The 17,523-nt window shown below is 42.5% G+C and overlaps 1 protein-coding gene across 2 annotated transcripts in view; it reads left to right on the top strand.

Annotated features, from left to right (window-relative positions):
* Positions 1 to 393: 393 nt before the first annotated feature.
* The window catches only part of CASP8AP2 (caspase 8 associated protein 2), a 28,933-nt gene continuing 11,803 nt past the window's right edge, over positions 394 to 17,523 (top strand). Inside the window, exons 1-7 of one of the 2 annotated variants that reach the window (XM_006019976.3) lie at positions 394 to 610; positions 2,920 to 2,997; positions 5,647 to 5,721; positions 8,018 to 8,118; positions 8,769 to 8,843; positions 9,891 to 10,006; positions 14,686 to 16,916. In XM_006019976.3, the coding sequence (XP_006020038.1) occupies positions 2,946 to 2,997; positions 5,647 to 5,721; positions 8,018 to 8,118; positions 8,769 to 8,843; positions 9,891 to 10,006; positions 14,686 to 16,916 (2,650 nt within the window). In that variant the 5' untranslated portion in view covers positions 394 to 610; positions 2,920 to 2,945. Of the gene's footprint in view, positions 1,649 to 2,919; positions 2,998 to 5,646; positions 5,722 to 8,017; positions 8,119 to 8,768; positions 8,844 to 9,890; positions 10,007 to 14,685; positions 16,917 to 17,523 lie in introns of both variants that reach the window. The other variant, XM_025199385.1, reaches the window with a different exon arrangement.

Here is a 17,523-nt window from a genome sequence, read left to right as displayed (position 1 = left end):
CGGCTGAGTAGGGGACAGGAGGGAGGCGCAAGGTGCAGCCGGGCGAGGGCGAGGGCTAGGGCTAGGGGGAAGGCTTGGTGTTGGCCGAGTGGGGGCGGAGCTCGCGCAGCCTCCGACTTTGGCGCCAACTGTTCATCCTCGGGGGCGGGAAGCGGTGACGTTGTGATCGCGGACGTGCCCTGCGTCTCCGCCCATTGGTCGGCGCTGCGTGCTGTCCCGCCCCGCTCCCGCCGCCCTGACCTGGCCTGCGGTTCGAGCGACAGCGGCAAGAGGCCGGTGCGGGGCGGGGCCGAGGCACAGACACCAACAGCAACCCGCCCTCGGGGCCTCACCTCCCCCTCGCGCTCCGCCGGTAGCACTGCGGCCGGAGCGAGCCTCGCTTTCCCGGGGGCGAGCCTCGCTTTCCCGCGGGGGCTCGCAGGGGCGGTGGGGCCTTCACCACAGCGGCCCCTGGGTGGGGACGGGGCGCCCGTGGTCCCGCCCGGGGGCGCCTGAAGACTTGGTCCGCAGCGCAGCCTGAGCCCCCTGCTCGCCTCACCTCACCTCTCCTTGCGGCGGGCACGTGGGCACACGAAGCAGCTCTTCTGCGAGGGGACGTGAGCGCATGGTGGTGAGACCTGCTGGACCCTCGGACAGGAGAAGGGTTGCATCCCCCAGTGCCAGGGACAGATGAGAGAGCTTCGGCCTGTTCAATTTGGAAACAGCAGTGCTGGAGGGGGATGCAATCAGGGTTTACTGCGAGAAAATACTAAGCAGAAAAGAAAGTCGTTTGGGGTTTGCTGTTTGCTGTCTCACACTGCGACAACAGGGGGTCACAAGAAGCCTGTCGGCACTAAGGGCGCCTGTAGACATGCCGGACGTCTGCTCTGATGCTCTGTAGCTACAGCGAGTTGCAGCCGACTCAGTTAATCGAGTCTGTTGGAACGCGCTAATTGGCACCCTCCAGTAGCCCCGTGCTTCAAAATGGCAGCAGGAGGCACTTTAAAGCTTGCTGAATGAGCACCCCTGCCACCATTTTGAAGTACAGGATGCTGAATACAGGAGATGCTGCAGGCACTTTAGAGTGACCCCCGAGAGCTGCTCCGACTGAAGCACTGCCTCGTGTTCCCGGAGCATGTGTAAAGATGCCCTAAGTTTAAAGATAACAAAAGGAAGTTTCTTTCCACGTGGCGTGTCACGAAAGTGTGGGTTGCTGCCACCAGCTGCTGTGGAAGATGACAGTTTATCCACGTTCAAAAAGGATTGGACAAACTCTTGGAAGAAAGGGGCACCAGTAGCTGTTGGACATGGGAGAGGGATAAAGCCTCTAAATCAAAACTTCCTAGGTCTTATATGCTGGAGGCTGCAAGTGGGAGAGGAACAGTGGAAGACAACCTTGGTCATACCCAATTCACTCTCCCTTTCTGCATCCACTCTCTGTTACTCTGACCCAGGCCTATTTGTCACCTTGAGGGTGCCACTTGGACACAGGATGCTGGGCAAGATGGACCTAGGGTCTGAGCCAGGAAATGGCAGATCTTATACCTGTGTGGTATTGAACAAAGCAGTTGCTCTTGCCTGTGGTAATATCAAATCAGAGGAAATGTAATCCAGATTGGCAGCTGGGGATGGGGATGATTTAACTTAATTTTTTGGACGTTCTTGTCAGGTAATATTGCAATCTCAAGCAGACTACGTGTCAGCAGTTTATTCTTAGGAAGTTTACTTAGTAATGATAAATGGGTTAAACAGTAGATTGTTTCTCACTTCAGAACTTTTGGGTTCTCCGTGTAGCCGTGCCCTACTTCTGTGACAGTTGCATGCTTACTTTTCTGGGCCACAGGTCTCTTAATTTTTCAGCCTGGCATCAAGCCCTGCTTGGCTTGCTGGCTGGTTTCATTAAAGACTGATGCTCCAAGTAAAAGCAAGTAGGGGTGCACCAATAGAGATTTTTGGGGCCAATACCGAAAGCTGATTTTTAAAGAGGCATATTGGCCAATACCAATCCCATTTCCGATACGCAGCCCGGCAGCTTGAAGAGTAGTGTCTGGTTGGTAAGTCTTGTAGTGGAAGAGAAGGGCCGTGGGGAGGGCAGATTGAGGCCCTTGCAGTATGGGAGGGGGAGTAGGGCAGGCACTGCCCAGCCAGGGTGGGATGCAGGACAGAGTCACGGCCCCTATGGGGTAGGGGCGGGGTGGATGGCTCCCGCCGCTGCATGCACCCCAGGAGGTATGGGGGATGTGTGACCCTGGATCTGCACGGGGCAGGCTGCTGCTGTGAGCTGAGTTTGTGTGTGGTTCTTCCCGGCAGTGGCTGGGCTGGGCTGGGCTGCACTGGGGTGGGAGGGTTGGAGCCACCCCAAAATTTGCTGTAGCCTTCCCAGCACTGCCGCTGCCTGCCCCGAGCACAGCCTGGCCTAGCCCCTTGCAGGAACAGCCCTGCACAGCCCTGGCCCTAGCCCACCCTGCCTCACGCAGATCTGAGGGCACATGCTGACCCCCCGTGCCCTCCTGGGGTGTGCACAGCAGTGGGAGCCCCGACATCGCCCAGATGAGCCACAACTCCATCCCACGCCCCACCTGGGTGAGCAGCTCCTACCCCAGCCCCGCTCCCTCCCTCACTGCAGGGGCCTTGATCTACCCTCCACTCCTACCACAGCAGACTTATCAGCTGGATGCAGCTCTCCATGCTGCTGGGCTCTGCTCCTTACCACCTACGTGCTGCACTGCAGCTGCACACTTGTACAGGGCATTTATTGGCCACATCAGCCCGATTTTTTTTCAGTACAGTCAATTTTCTGTATATTGGTGCCAATCTGATATCGAACCGATGTATCGGTTCACTTCTAAAGTAAGCCATGCTTCAAGATGCCTTTAGCTTATGATACTGTTTTGAAATTGTCTGGTAACCTGTTTTGCTTTTCATTTTTTACACTTGCAGATGGAGAAGCCATAGGGAACAGTATCATGGCAACAGATTATGATAATGGACTAGGACTACTTGATAACCTTTATGATGGTAAGACTTTCTATTGAATAGGTTGTTATCTTTATTTTCCAAGGAGGTAAATCATCTGTGTTACATACACAGAAGGCAAGGTAGAGATGAACCTTGTGGGTTAACTCAATATGGTGCATCTATACCCTGCCTTCTGCCTGATTTAAAACTTATACAGCTAACTCCCTTTCTGTGTTGCATATTCAGTGAGAATATGATGGTTAAAAATAGCCAAATTTGTTTCTAAAGGTCAGTTTAACTCAATTTGGGACAAAAAATCATTATGTTTAATGATAATCCTATGGCTGTAGGCTAACTTCAGTATCGGCCAAAGTTAAGGTTGTTTAGATGTCTTAAAACTGTGGTCACCAACCAGTCGATCATGGAGCCTCGGAAAGTCGATCTGGGGCTTCAGGTGCTGAGCACATGCATGCACACGCCCAGCTACCTCCAGCCAGCAGGTCAGTCTGTGTGGGAGGGAGGAAGCAGGGGCCAGATCAAGGCCCCCACAGTGAGGGAGGCACAGGCAGGAGCAGGGGCTGAGGTGAGTGGGGTCCCAGCTGAGCCAGGTGGTGGGAGGATGGTAGCCTGCACAACTTGGGGCTGCTGGGGGCTCCTGTCAATGTGTGCACCCCAGTAGAGGCCCAGGGGGCACATGCTCCTTCTATTTGTGTGTGGGGTGAAGGTGGCTTCCGCTGCGCACTGGGGTTTTGTGCCCCAAGCCCCACTGCAGCTGCCCCAGGAGCAGCATGATGTCATATGCATCCTGCCACCAGGTGGACAGGGGGTGAACATCAGCCCAGCAGCAGAACACAGTGGTGTCAGGTTGCTCCCTGGGCAGCTGCAGCGGGGCTCAGGGTGCAGAGCCCAGCACAGTGGCAGCCGCCTCTGCCCTGTGCACAGATCGGGCATGTGCTCCCCAAACATGGCTGCAGCAGCAGTGAGGGAGAGAGTGGGGCTGGGGCAGGTGCTGCACAGCCGGGGCAGGCAGGCCGTGGGACAGAGCCGCAAGTGGCTTGTCCAGGGGGTGTGGGGAGGTTGGGGTATGCACCCCGGGAGGGCTTTGGGGGGGGGGGGCCCCCAGATTTACATGTGGAGCAGGGTGAGCTGCGGGCTGGGGCAGTGCCAGGCTCTTCCTGGCAGGGGCCGGACTGGGCTGTGCTCAGGGTAGGTGGTGGCACTGGGAGGGAGACTATGGGGGCAGGGGGCAGAGGTGGGTGCCGCTGCGCTTTGCTCCTTGCTGCAGCTGCCCCATACCCCTTGCCTTCCCAGCAGCGGGACACATGGCGTCACATGGCTCTTGGGGCAGCGGGGCTCAAAGCCCAGCACACAGCCACAGCCACCTCTGCTCCATGCACTGATCAGGGGGGCATGTGACCCCCGGGTGGCCACTTGTCCCACCACTTGGCCCGGCTGGGGCCCCACTCACCCCAGCCCCTGCTCCTGCCTGTGCCCTGCTCCCTCACTTACTTGCTGCTGGGGCCTCAATCTGCGCCCCCCACCCCCTGCCAGCGCTTTCCCTTCCCCCATCCCTTCCCCCACAGAGTTACCTTTTTGAACTGAAGTCCAACCCAGGATCTACCATGCTCAGCCCCCACAAATAATTTTTTTCTCCCTCCTTTGATCTGCCCCCGCCTCCCCTTCCTTCCCCACAGACTGACCTGCTGGGGTGGTCACGCTTGAAAGATCCTGGGTTGAACTTTAATTCAAAAAGTGATCTTGTACTTAAAAAGGTTGGAGACCACTGTCTTAAAGTAGTCCAAACATGCTATCTGTAACCATAAGTGAATGTCCTGGTTTTGTACTGCCTGACTTTGAGGATCCTAGGAATGTTACAGTAATGTTTTACTATTTTAAATTAAAAATTATACAGTGGATTGTAATTCTTCCTCAGTATAGGGAGTATTCTGAAAACTTTGGTTAACACACTAAGTACTGCTTTACAGTAGCAATAACTGCATGCTGTAGAATGTAAAGGTTTAGGAAAGGGTAAATACTCAGAGGCTTGAGTTGAAATGTTTAAATGAAGAGATGTTGGAAAAGTTTGGCATTTTTAACTTTTGAGAGAAAATGAATAAAAATATGTATGTTTGTTTATAACGTACTAGTCAACAATCACATACATGAGCTTTTTAACTGATGTACAGACTGCTTTACTACATTTCTTACCTGTTTACTATAAAAAACAAAGTAGAAATAATTTTTTTTTTGTTGCATGATGCTGTAACAAAAGCATACTTTCTGCAAACTTTCAGAGTGGGCTATAAACAGTTTCCCATTCCAATTTACCTTTTCTACTTGTAGGTAGGTAAATTGAATGTCAAACAGCTTCTTTCAGGTCTTGTAGGACTTTAGAACTTCCTTTAGAACTTCCTATATGAGAGAGTTCCTTTCTCATATAAATAGAAGCTTACCGCAGTATCCATGGCCAAAATGTTCCTGTCTTCCACCATTGTGAAGTCTCAACTTGTCATTCATCATCTCAGGAGCTGTAGTTTATTAACAGTGTGTGCACAGCTGTGAAACTCCTGGAGATGAAAGATGCAAGAAAATATATGTTAGGTAGTGTCTGTTATAATGTGAAATGCACACTTTAATGAAGAGAGAAGAGGTTGAAGCTTACAAAAATGTAACGATACTTATTTTGGTCTTATCTTGCTTTATTTTAAGATTCCCCTTTTAGGGATGAAGATGAGAGCTCTGTGGATATTTATGATGGGTTGGACAATACTTCAGCTGTTCCTGGTAGGTTGACAGTCAAATGTGGTATAGCCCAGGAGGCTCCTTCCAGTTTTGGGTTTCTTTGTGTTCATTTTGGTGCATGTGATATTCTGTTATATGAGGATACTTGATGGCAGGGTAGATATTCTGATTTCAGACAAATGTAGCTAGCTAACTTTATACTTGAGAGAGGTCTGTTCTACTGCTGCCTAGATCAGTTTTAAAACGTGTATTTAGTGTGCATTGTGACATAGTTGTGCTATATATATATTTGATGGTGATCTCTTATTTTGAATTAAATATCCAGTTAGGTTTTTTTGTGGTGAAAAAAAAGGTAAGATTTTTGGAACTTGTAAACCATACCACCAAAATAGATGTCTTTTAGCACTAGTCAGTTTTAACAGATTTGGTGCATGTGTGCTTTTCTTCAGATTTGTTTTACACATGGGCAGCTAGTGCCACCTTAGTCAGGGGGGGCATGTGGGGTCTCCCTGTGGCCAATCGCGCCAACCAGGGGAGGTGGGGGGTGCCCCCGCAGCCAATCACGTGGCAAAATGTACCAGCCAGTGAGCAGCCATGCTGCTGAAAGCGGCTGCGGTGCTTCCGGGAGCGGCCACAGTGTACATCCAGCACTTGCACTCCCCAGCCAGCGCTTGAAGGGGGGGCACCGGTGTTCCTGCCTGCCTGTCGCCTGAGCGGGGAGCATGCCCTGGCAGGGTGCACCGGTGCTCTCAGGAGGTGCACATGCACCCCTAAGTGTCGCTGCTGGTTTTACGGTTGATTAAAATCAGTCTGTAAAAGTGTGGGTTTGACAATTAATATGTACAGTTACAAGAGTATAAAAGCTCTCTAAGTAGTTGATTGTAAACTGACTTTAAAAAAAGATGCACATAGAAGTAATTAATGCAACGTGGACATCTTAGAAATAACATTATTTTCAATATAGCATAGGTCTCAGGATTTTTTTTTGTTTAATTTCCTTTTTAATGTTAAAAAATACTCATCAGAGCAATCCTACAGGCAAATAAAATGGCATTTGCCTGACTGTCTGTATCACATGACTTGTTATTTTTTGTTTGATGGTGTCGTTAAATTACCTCACTCAAGGATTATGGGGTATCATTGTGTGGGTGTTGTCCTTACAAATAACAAGGTAATCTCTACCCTGACAACTCCTGATCTAGGCATTTGAATAGGAAGTGAAAAGTGAACAAAAGAAACAAGTTGAGGGAGTGTACTGAGGTCTACACGGTCTGTAATTCTGCATTTTCGTGCTTGTTCATGTAGCAAAATGCAGTGCTGTGCAGCTATACCCCAAGGTAACTGTGAACGTGCTAACTTGTGTACCAGTGTCTTTACAAATATGTGGCTGTGCCATGCAGATACCTAACTTACTTTCACACACGATAATCTTACTTTCACACGATAATTCCAAAACAGTATAGTTGCATTAGTTTACATCTGTGTCTGGACTATTAAACCTAGCTTCCCAGCAGAGCTAATTGCGCCAGGCACAATGCTGCTGTAAATGTGGCTTATGCTGCTTCCAGTTCTATAAGTAGCGCATGCAGAGTCAGCTGGGGTATCACTCTTTAGCTTTGTGTTTCACTGTATGGATATAGCGTTAGTAGAACTGAAGCAAATGAGTCCAGACTTGGGAGGAATCCTAAAACAACACAACTGGAATATTTACCAGTTATGTTGTGAATTTCTCTTGTTTTAAAAAGTTCAGTACCCAACTCTGTAATCAAGCTGTTACCTTCTCCCTTTCTGACTGAGTGGGCACACTATCTCTATTTATGAGTGTGTATTTCCTGAATATCAGAGGCAAGTATTTCTTGTTTGCTGGGTCTCTGCCTCAGGAATTTCTCCAGCTAGAAACAGTATGAAAACTGAAGCTGGTTACATGTTCTGTCAATTGCAAGACGAGCATCTTTGTTCTGACTTTCCATTAATTACTGACTAGATCCTGGAAATGTCCAAAAATTTGCCCCTTTTTGTGCTTTTAATTATATTTACCTTTTGGTGAGAAGTATTTAATATTAGAAAATCCTATAAGTGTACCCAGATTCAGTTGGGGATTGGTTTTTCTGTAAGTCTGTAAACCAAAACATTAGCAACTAAATGTAGAACTAAATTTTCTTCCTTAACTTTTACCTCAGTGTTTAAAAAAAACAAACAACTTAATATAAACATTGAAATTGAAGACCTAGAAGAATGTGAGTGATTGTGTTTAATTGTATGACATAAGACTTAAACTGCATAGGATACACCACTTAGATCACGCCTTCTTTTATATAAGGGGCATATCTTGTTTCAGATAATCCTATTCAACTGTCTTCACCAACCAAAAACTGTTTAAACTTGTTTGATGAGATCCTGATTGAAGAAGGAACTGCGAAGGAAGCATCTTATAATGATGTATGTATTGATTTGACTACTGTTAATGTTGGAAAGGGGAGAGGGGAAGGCAGGGAGAGTTGCATGCCCTGGAACTTGGAATGTCAAATTGTTATAAAATAGTGGCCAAACTACAATGAAAAGTATGATAATTTTCAAGCAGACAGACCTACACTTTATCTTCATTTTATCTTCATTTCTATGAGTATGTAAGGAAATTGGTCCCCTGCTTCAAATTTTAATACTTCATTTTTCTGTTAATCTATGTAGTGCTGAAATGAGACTATCCTTTAGCATTTTAGTTACCCTCCTAATTACATTATGAAGAAATCCTTTCACTGATTATGGAGGGAGAATCCTTCTATAATTGAGGTTTTGATTAGCTTTTTTATATAAACCCAGTCTCAAAATTGTTGTTAATTTTGCCAAACTTTAGACATTTCAGGTGGAGAAGTTTTAAGTGTAGGAAGAGAAGAAAACTTGGGCAGTTGTGTATATAAACATAAATCCAATAATTTTTTTTACCTGATGATATTCTGGTGTTAGGAAGGAACTTATTAACTGCTCCTGTATGTATGTAGGCTTTTCACATATGAATCTTTTATCTGTTAACCCATAATTTTTTTTGTATAATAATGGATTCACTATAAATTGACTTATCTATTTTATAGTTGCAGGCAGAGTATGGAAAATGTCAAGAGCAGATTAAAGAGTTGATGAAGAAGTTTAAGGAAATACAGACACAGGTACTTTCTCAGGGGTATATTTGAGACTTGCTGATAAGAATTCAATTTTAAATACTTTGTTAAAATTTATCTTTGTCAATAACTTACATAGGAAATTACTCTAAATCTGTACTATGTCACTTGTTACCCCATTGCCCCATGACAAATAGTGACAATTCATGTACTAGATGAATATGCTCGTGTTTCTGAAGTTACATGCAATGTATAGGTTAGTTTATTAGAAATCTATGTTTTAAAATATAAGTGTGTCAAACTGGCTGCTTCTGGAAAGCTGTACATCTCTTTTGATAATCTTTACATTTTTAATTTTTAGTGTCATGATCTAAGAAGTCATTTAAGATTAGTTGCTCATGAAGAAAGGATCTTAAAGCAGCAAGTAAAATCCAGGTGCATTGTGGTGCTAAGCACTTAGATTAGGCTAATTCTAATGAGAGGTGATGCCTTAAAATTGGTTCCTACATCATTCATTTTCTCTTTTGCTGAAAAGAATCTCATACCCACAACAGTAACTGTTCTGTCGTAAGCAATAATGCTGTCCAGGAGAGAGTGACTACAATAAAATAGGAGTAAAATGAGAATACAATCTCTCAAAATTTTTATCGTGTTTCATAGCACCCAAGAGTGCTAGGCAAATCACAAAAGACAAAGTTAGCTTTTTTGCTGCAAAGAGTTTACAAGTTAAATCTTACAGTTCACATGGCAGTGAAAACAAGCAGCCATAGAAGGGATGATGCAAGAAAGGAAGATGGGAGTTAGGAATACAGCTGAATGGGTACTCAGTTTAAGACATGTTTCATTGTTAGTGACTGGTACATTAAAATAATTTTTAGAAGGAAGAGAAATTGGAGGGAAAATTTGACTTCTATAGGAAATATATCAACCAAGAGGCCATTTATTCACTTTGACGTCTACGTAATTTTCAGTATGTTTTTAGTACGTTTTTACGTACTAACGTCCTTCTAATTGCTTTCTCATGTTGGCTTTACTTGTGTACCTGGGTGAATATTTGTAAGGATAATTCTGTATCTTTTCTTTTCCTTCAAGTAGAACAGCGTTCTACAAAATGAAAATCAGGCCCTTAAAAAGAATATTTCAGCACTTATCAAAACAGCCAGAGTGGAAATTAATCGCAAGGATGAGGAAATCAGTAACCTTCACCAAAGGTATCAGTAGACTAAGCTAATTTATAACTTCCTTTTTGCCTGACCATAAGTTTACATCCATTACATGCTGCGAGCATATTTTAAATTGGCAAGAGGAAAAATCAGACATTGGTATATATTTGCATACTTAACTAATTTTAGTATACTAACATGAAATGCATATGTAACTCTTTGTCTTAAATGCCAGCTTGACATCTTGAGGATTCTACCTAGTAGCTGACCAAGTGCTCATCCACATTTTTGAGCCATATTTTTTAACTTGCTGCATAATCTGGTCAGCCCTCATTTGTTTCAGTGCAGTAAGTATTTCATCCATGTTTCAGCTTCAGAGTAACCTAATTTATCAGTTCAGAATGTAGTTTTATAAATCCTGTGGATTTTTGCTAGTCTTTTAGCCAGGTATTAGAGCTCTATTTCTGCTGTTATTGGTAGAGAGCTCTGTGAATTTAGCAACTTGTCATACTCTGGTTGTCCAAGCTTGGGAAGTTAAAAGTATTGATGTATAGAATGGACAGCAATTTGCTGTAACTTTTGTTGACTCTTGAGGTTGAGGCATTGGACTGGGACTTAAATCATATAAGTTAAACTCTTGTCTCTCTTGCTCACTTCCTGTGTGATAAGGTTACTTAGTTTATTTGTTCTTCCATTAGGAAAAAGAAGGTAAGATGATGTTATTTACATCTCAAAATCTTGCAAGGAAAAAACTCACTATGACATAAGTAGATGATTTGCAGTGCTGGAGGTGATGAGCATCTAGCCTATGCAATAGTCTTTCTTCCCTAAAGAAGATTATTAGAAGCGCTATGAATGAGGTGGAGAGGTTAAATTGTTTGTACAGGCAACCCCTGCTTTAACACTCCTAATTGGTTCCTGAAAAACTGAGCATTAAGCAAAACCGAAAGTATTTGATGACCCAAGATGGTGACCACAAGTGTTTTTAATAACCCAAGACGGCGACTGCGAGTGTTATAAAAAAACAAAACAAAAACGAGTGATATGTGGAATCAGGTATCAATTTAAAATGAGCGTTATAGCGAAATAGTGCTAAGCAAAACAGTGTTAAGCAGGGGCAGCCTGTAATCCTAATTGCCATGAGGTACTGTCTTTCTGAATATACTTGAGTAGTATGCCATTTGATAAACAGAGGAAGGCAGGTCTTTGTTAGTTCTTTCACTTGGTTGCTATGACCGGTTAGCAGTTTTCTTCATAACTTTGAGCTGAATATATTAGCCCTCAATAATTCTTTCTTTTTTTTTTTTATTCAAAAGTTTTCATTTATTTTGAAAAATACTTTTAAACTCTACTGCTATAAGTCCTAAAAGATAATAGCAACTTCCAGCTTTTACTGTTGCCTTTCAAGTCAACTATCAGAAACTCTAGGGGTAATCCCCCAGGCTCTCTGTGTTGCTAGTTGAGTCATAAACTGAAGGTAATAATTTAAAAATCATCTTTTGATCAATCATTAAAATTCTGTTCTCATTTTAGGGTGTTTTGCAAGGACTTTGTCCGGAGTTAATAGAGAAGGAGGTAGAGGCACTGCTGTAATCGTCTTGACAGTAAAATTTTGGGCAAATATTTAATAAGAGCAATTTAATTTATACTGCAGCTGAAGTGTGTCTTCAGAGAAAAATCTCTTGGTTGAGGTGTTGCATATATTGCAAACTACTGTATATTTGGATGCTATGGTGATGAATTCAGGACAAGGGCATGACTAGAATTAAACTATTCTGAAATTCCTGTAACAACACAGTCTTAGCCCTATGACCAAAAATCTTTAGCAATGGCAGATCTGTGAAGGCAGGAGTAATCATTTTTTAATCATAAGAGAAATCTGTACAAGAATCACCATTTCATTTATTTATTACAAAATTATCACAGATTCTGATATTAAGCATACTGGCTGTGTGCATCGGGCACTTTACATAAATGCTGAGTGAAAGCTAAATGGAGGATTCTTCATCTGTGATTTCCTAAAAATTACTTGGATACCGTCATGTTTGCATTGCATGTAAGCATTCATGTGATTTTTAATTGCTAGGCTACCTAACTTTCATAGTCCTTAGCTCTTGGAGGAAATGCTATTCTCTTTGACATGTTTCTCTACTGTATTAGGACATAGATTTTCTGCAATTAAAACAAGTCCAGACATAAATGCACAAAAATTATAGACTTGATGGACCTGTAGGTGAATGGCTCAAATACTTCAGAGTCCCATCAGGCTGCTCTCACTTGGCCTGAAAAGAGACTGTATTTTGGTAGGCTGGTGGTTCTCAAAGCACCTCTTCGTAACTTTCGTGAATTGATATTACCCTGTTTCAAACACTAACTTATTTATTATAATGCTTACCTTGTTTCAGAGGAGTCAAGTGGGGGTGGGTGCAAGAACGGCCAAGCAGAGAATAGCCTGAGCCTGCACTTATCTGCTTGTCTCCTCACACTTTGTGGCACCCTTCAAAGTGTCTTGCTGCACTACAGAGAGCCCGGAAACCTGGTTGAGAGTCACTGTAGCAGAGTTAGGTTTCATGTATAGTGGGAATAAAAAATATTTATGTTCATATGTTTAACATAAAAATATGAAAAGTTAGAATTTTTACTTAACCTGAAATAATTTTTTACATGGACTCTTGTCTGACTTTGTCTCAGACCAGGTTTTTCACTTAAATAAAAATGAGGACAAAAATAAATGCCAGCACAAAGCAAAAGTTAGGCACATGTGCAAAGAATAAAAGTGAGAAACACTTGCAAAATAGTTCAAAATGAAAACAAAACAAAAAAAAAAATGGAAGGAGGTTTTGGGGAAATAGCTTCAGATAACCACAATAACTTTTTTTTCCTAAAATTCAGTTTCCTTAAAAAAAACCATACCCCATGCTCTGGGAAAAAGTATATAACATATTTACTTGCATCTAAGATTAGGTGTGTGTCGTGTCGTGTCGTGTGTGTGTCCCCAATCAGCACTGGCAGGGGAAAGCCCCTCATTAAAGTTGCATACAAAGTAGAGGGGGCTGCAGGTGGCTGCCATGGCTCTGATTCAAGCCCTGAGCTCAGGTCAGGGCCAGAGTCAGACCCATAGCAGCCTTCTGCTGCCCTGTGCTTGCCCTCTGCAGTGTCTGGCTCTTGCCTCCTCCTTCCTCTTACTCTCAGGCACTGCTTTCCCTAGTGTAGCAGTAGGGGATGAATTTAAGACCACCCTCCAATAATTTGATTCTATATCTGGAAAAATTGCAATAAATTTACACATTTTCTATATATAGAATCTAATGGCAGGGGGAGATCTTCTTAAATTCACTTTCTCTTTGAGAGGAATACACTTGTTTCTCTTCTGGTTCCCTACAAATTTGTTCTTGACCTGGAAATAATGCTTTAATTCAGTTTCTAGTTAGACTCTCTGAAAATGGACATCCTGCCAGTAGGTCCATGTTACTGTTGGAGCGCTTTTATAAGTGCCCTTTAGAATTAGTTGCAAGAGGTTAAGAAACTTGGCTTTACTTTCAGCCATGCCTTTTTCGTGGAGTGCCACGTATTGGTTGTGGCACAAAAGTATGTGTCTTTAGCTAGGTATTTTAATTGTGACCTTTTAACAAGTGCAATCTGCACAGGCTATGCATTTGTTTTTCTGTTGATGACTTTCCAGCCATAGCACATGACCTAGATAAGGCTCAGTTATTGTAATTTACTACTTGTTTTTCATTGCTTGCCATATGTTCCAAATATCATAGCTCAATAGTGCTCAACCTTTTTCTCTGGCGGGCTAGATCCTGCTGATGGTCCTAATCTGGCATCCTAGCCTGGGCAGTTGGCACCATCTGGCCACATAGAGGAGGACACAGGACATCCTAGCCACAACCCAGCCCACTGTGGATGTGGCCTGGCCCTCCAATCCCGATGTGACCAGCAGTGTGGGTGTTGGGGTTTGGGAATTTTGTGTGGGGAAACTGACTATATTAATGGCCACTACTTCCCCACTGCCAAATTTCCTGCCCCATGGGGCAGATGTGATGGCTTCATGGGCTGCATTTGGCCTGTGGGCCAAAGATTGAGCACTTCTGCAATAGCTTACTTATTTGTTGCTCTGACCAAGTGTGATCATAATACACCTCTGCTATGTGCAGAATAATATATTTGTTGAGTTCTCTCTGACATTTTACTTTTATATGTGTATGTACATCTTAGGGCTAAATCTATTTGATACAGCCTCTCTTGCCTGGCCCTGGTGCTTATAACTTTTCAGTGCTTGGCAATGAAATGGTCATTTCAAAGAACAAAACCGATACTTAGAACAGATGGGAGATTTCACCACAAAATCTGTTTTTGTGGGGACAAGTAGATTGACTATGTCCTTTTCTTTTAAATTTCTAGACATTCATTTAGTAAAAAGTATATTTTTAAATATACATTTTAGCCAAACCATCTTTTAGACTGAGCATTCAGAAAGTGCATCAAAGATGTGAGTTGTGAATTATGAAAGGTCAAGGAACTTAGGGTATTGACTTTCATATTTTATTCTGCAAAACAAATGTTGTAATACAGGAATCTTTTCCAGAAACATTAAGCTTTGTTATCCTGTAATTATTAATATAAACAAATATTTAAGAACAAACCAAGGTTTCATTTGACTTTTTGCTTTAGTTAAATTTAAATAATATTTGAAACTAATATATCTTTCTGTTCACAAACAGGCTTTCAGAATTTCCAAATCATCGAAGTAACTACACTAGAACGTACCTTCCAGGATCTACTAATGGAAGGTGCTCAGACACGTATAAATCAAAAGATTCTAATTTCAGAGCTGCTTCAGTTGATAGTACAAGGTCAGATCATAAACTGAAAAATGACTGTTCTAAAGATGCACATCACAATTATTCACCTCACAATTCAGAGAACGAAAAACTATATTCAGAAAAAAGAACTACACCATATTTACTCAGATATCCTTCAGATGAGCATTGCAGTGATGGTGCCCGTACACATCCTCCAAACTCTGAACACTGTTCTGACAAGGATAATACGTGGGGAAGAAAGGAAGTGAAAAATGGTGAACAGTATAGCAGGGGAAATGACAACAGACACAAAAGAGATGCATACCAGAACACTAGTAATGGTACAGATAGTGAACAAGGGAATGCAGATTCTCATTGGAAGTTGCAAATGCTTTCAGAGAAATCAGATAAAAATGAGTTGCAGCAAGAAAGTAAGAACACAAAGCTCAAATCTAGTCCAGCCACAGAAAACCGAACAGATAGGTATACTACTTGGGAGAAACAAGCCACCCCTAAGGAGAGATCTCAAACAAGAGTTGAATCTCATGGTGATATAAGAAGTGAAAGGTCACAAAATATGAATAGAAAGGACCTTAAAACATATGATAAAGATGAAAAAAACTTTGGACAGAAAAATAAGTCAGTTGAAAAGCAAAAAGAACCACCAAGGAAGTTTGCTCGAGGCAATAGTCCACACTCAAGGAGTGAAACTTCAAGGAGCTCACACAAATCAAGTAAATGCCACACGGAAGACTGTAAAAGAGGAAGGGAGACGGATTGCAAGAGAGAGAGGGGAACAAGTGATCATAATTCTCGAGAAGGAAGATCCCCACTTTCTACTTCCAGCAGCAGAGAACACAAATTCTCACACTCCAAGGAAAGTAGCCGGAGACATGAATGGGAAACGCATTCAAAATCTGAGAGACATCGTACTGAAGAGAGAAGAAAAAGGGAGAAAGAAAGTCAGGAAGAAAGCAGACATTCTAGAAGTGAAAGAAAAGTAACAAAAGAGGTTTCACATGAGCCTTCAAAAGAATACAAGAAAGCTACAGATGCTACAAGAAACGAGAGAAATAAATTGCCTAGAGCAGAAGAAACATCCAAAGTTGCAGATGGCTTAAAAGAGCAAATAGATGCAAGTAAAGAGAATCAAATTGAGAGAAAAAACAAAGACCTAAAGCTGAGTTTTATGGAAAAGCTAAACTTAACTCTTTCTCCTGCTAAAAAACAGTGTCTCTGTCAAACAGATGTACTTGAAACAGATTCCAAAAAGGTCAGTGATGAATGTAGTACAGAGACCCCAGTACAAGCAGAAAATCCTGTATTTGTCCAGTCTAGTAGTATTGATTCAACAGAGCAGACCAAGTCACCATTACAGGCTCCAGACAATACAGTTCTAACAAATTTGGAACCAGTGGCACCTGTTTCTGAGTTCAGAGAGAAAATTGAAAGTGAGACTTTAACAGAAACCCTGGAAGTGGTAGAATCTGAGGCTTTGGCAGAAACTCTGGAGGGGATTGAGTCTGAATTACCTGTTGGTGATACAGTGACCTTGCCTGAGTCTGGAATAAGGATGGAGGAGACAGATAAAATGTGCACAGCTCCTGATTTAGAGATCTGCGTAGATCAAAATCGACCTGAGAACATTCCTTTGGATGAGTTGGAGACCATAACCTCTGATAATATGGAGTCTCTCAGTGTTGCAGAGAATAGAGAAATGAAATCAGACTCCTTAATGGAGGTCATGAATGTGAGTGAACATTTGTCTGGTGAAAGTTTTGCGTGTCCTGCTGAGGAAGACAGCATCTCAAAATCTGTACGGTACAAGAATGATATAAATAAATCTGAGCCATTTGATGGTGATGTTCCAGTAATTGACCAAAATACTTGTAACCTGGACCCAAATTTATGTGAAACAGATGTAGGTGTAATTGCATCTTCTGTTGGTGAGGAGATGGATCCTAAAATTCAAGAAAGAGAAATCAATCCAGTTTCTGCTGAAGATGAGAGTTCAATACTGAGCATTGATCTCAATCACCTGAGGTATATTCCAAAGGCAATCAGCCCACTGAGCAGTCCTATGCGACCCTTGGCTAAAGCACTTAAGATGGAAAGTCCTTGCAAAGGACTTGTGAAAAGCTGTAATAAAGGTATTCGTATCTATTTTTGTCTAAGTTCTTTGCTTGAATATCTAAAATAATGCATTAATGGAAAGTATAATTAAGCTTTTCTTAGATTTAAATCCTGAGAATATATTTCTTTTTGAGCTGTCACAGGCTTTTTCCTTTCCATCTGTCCCCTTTGCATGTGTACTTCATACTGGAGTCTTTGCAAAATGAAACACCTGTAGCCAATTAGACATTAATGCTTATGAGTCTACACTCATGTGCAACTAGAATTTTAGTTGAAAGAAACTGATACATAAAAATTGATGTTATATTTTGGTGATCATCTTAACTTTGATTCTACAAGGTATATGTGCAGGTTCTTTCATTATGTAACAGTGCGTTTGTGTGTTTCTTTGCATGTATTTTCATTAATGTTTTCTAACAGATTTAAACTATTTTAAATGAAGGATGAAAGCAAATTAAATTATGGAATTCTTACTAGTAAATCTATGACCCCTTTTAGATTTCTGTGGCTTCTCATGTTCCGAGATCTTACTGCTCTCTTAAGTATTTTCGAAGGAGGCCTCCCAAAAGCCAAGTATGTAGGGCATAAATAGTAAGTAATACCTAGAGCTAGTTGAAAGTTTTT

Source organism: Alligator sinensis, unplaced genomic scaffold (genome assembly GCF_000455745.1).
Source record: "Alligator sinensis unplaced genomic scaffold, ASM45574v1 scaffold357_1, whole genome shotgun sequence".
In the NCBI taxonomy this organism is placed as follows: domain Eukaryota; kingdom Metazoa; phylum Chordata; order Crocodylia; family Alligatoridae; genus Alligator; species Alligator sinensis.
Note: the sequence above shows the minus strand (reverse complement) of the source record. Positions and strands in the feature narration are given on the sequence as shown.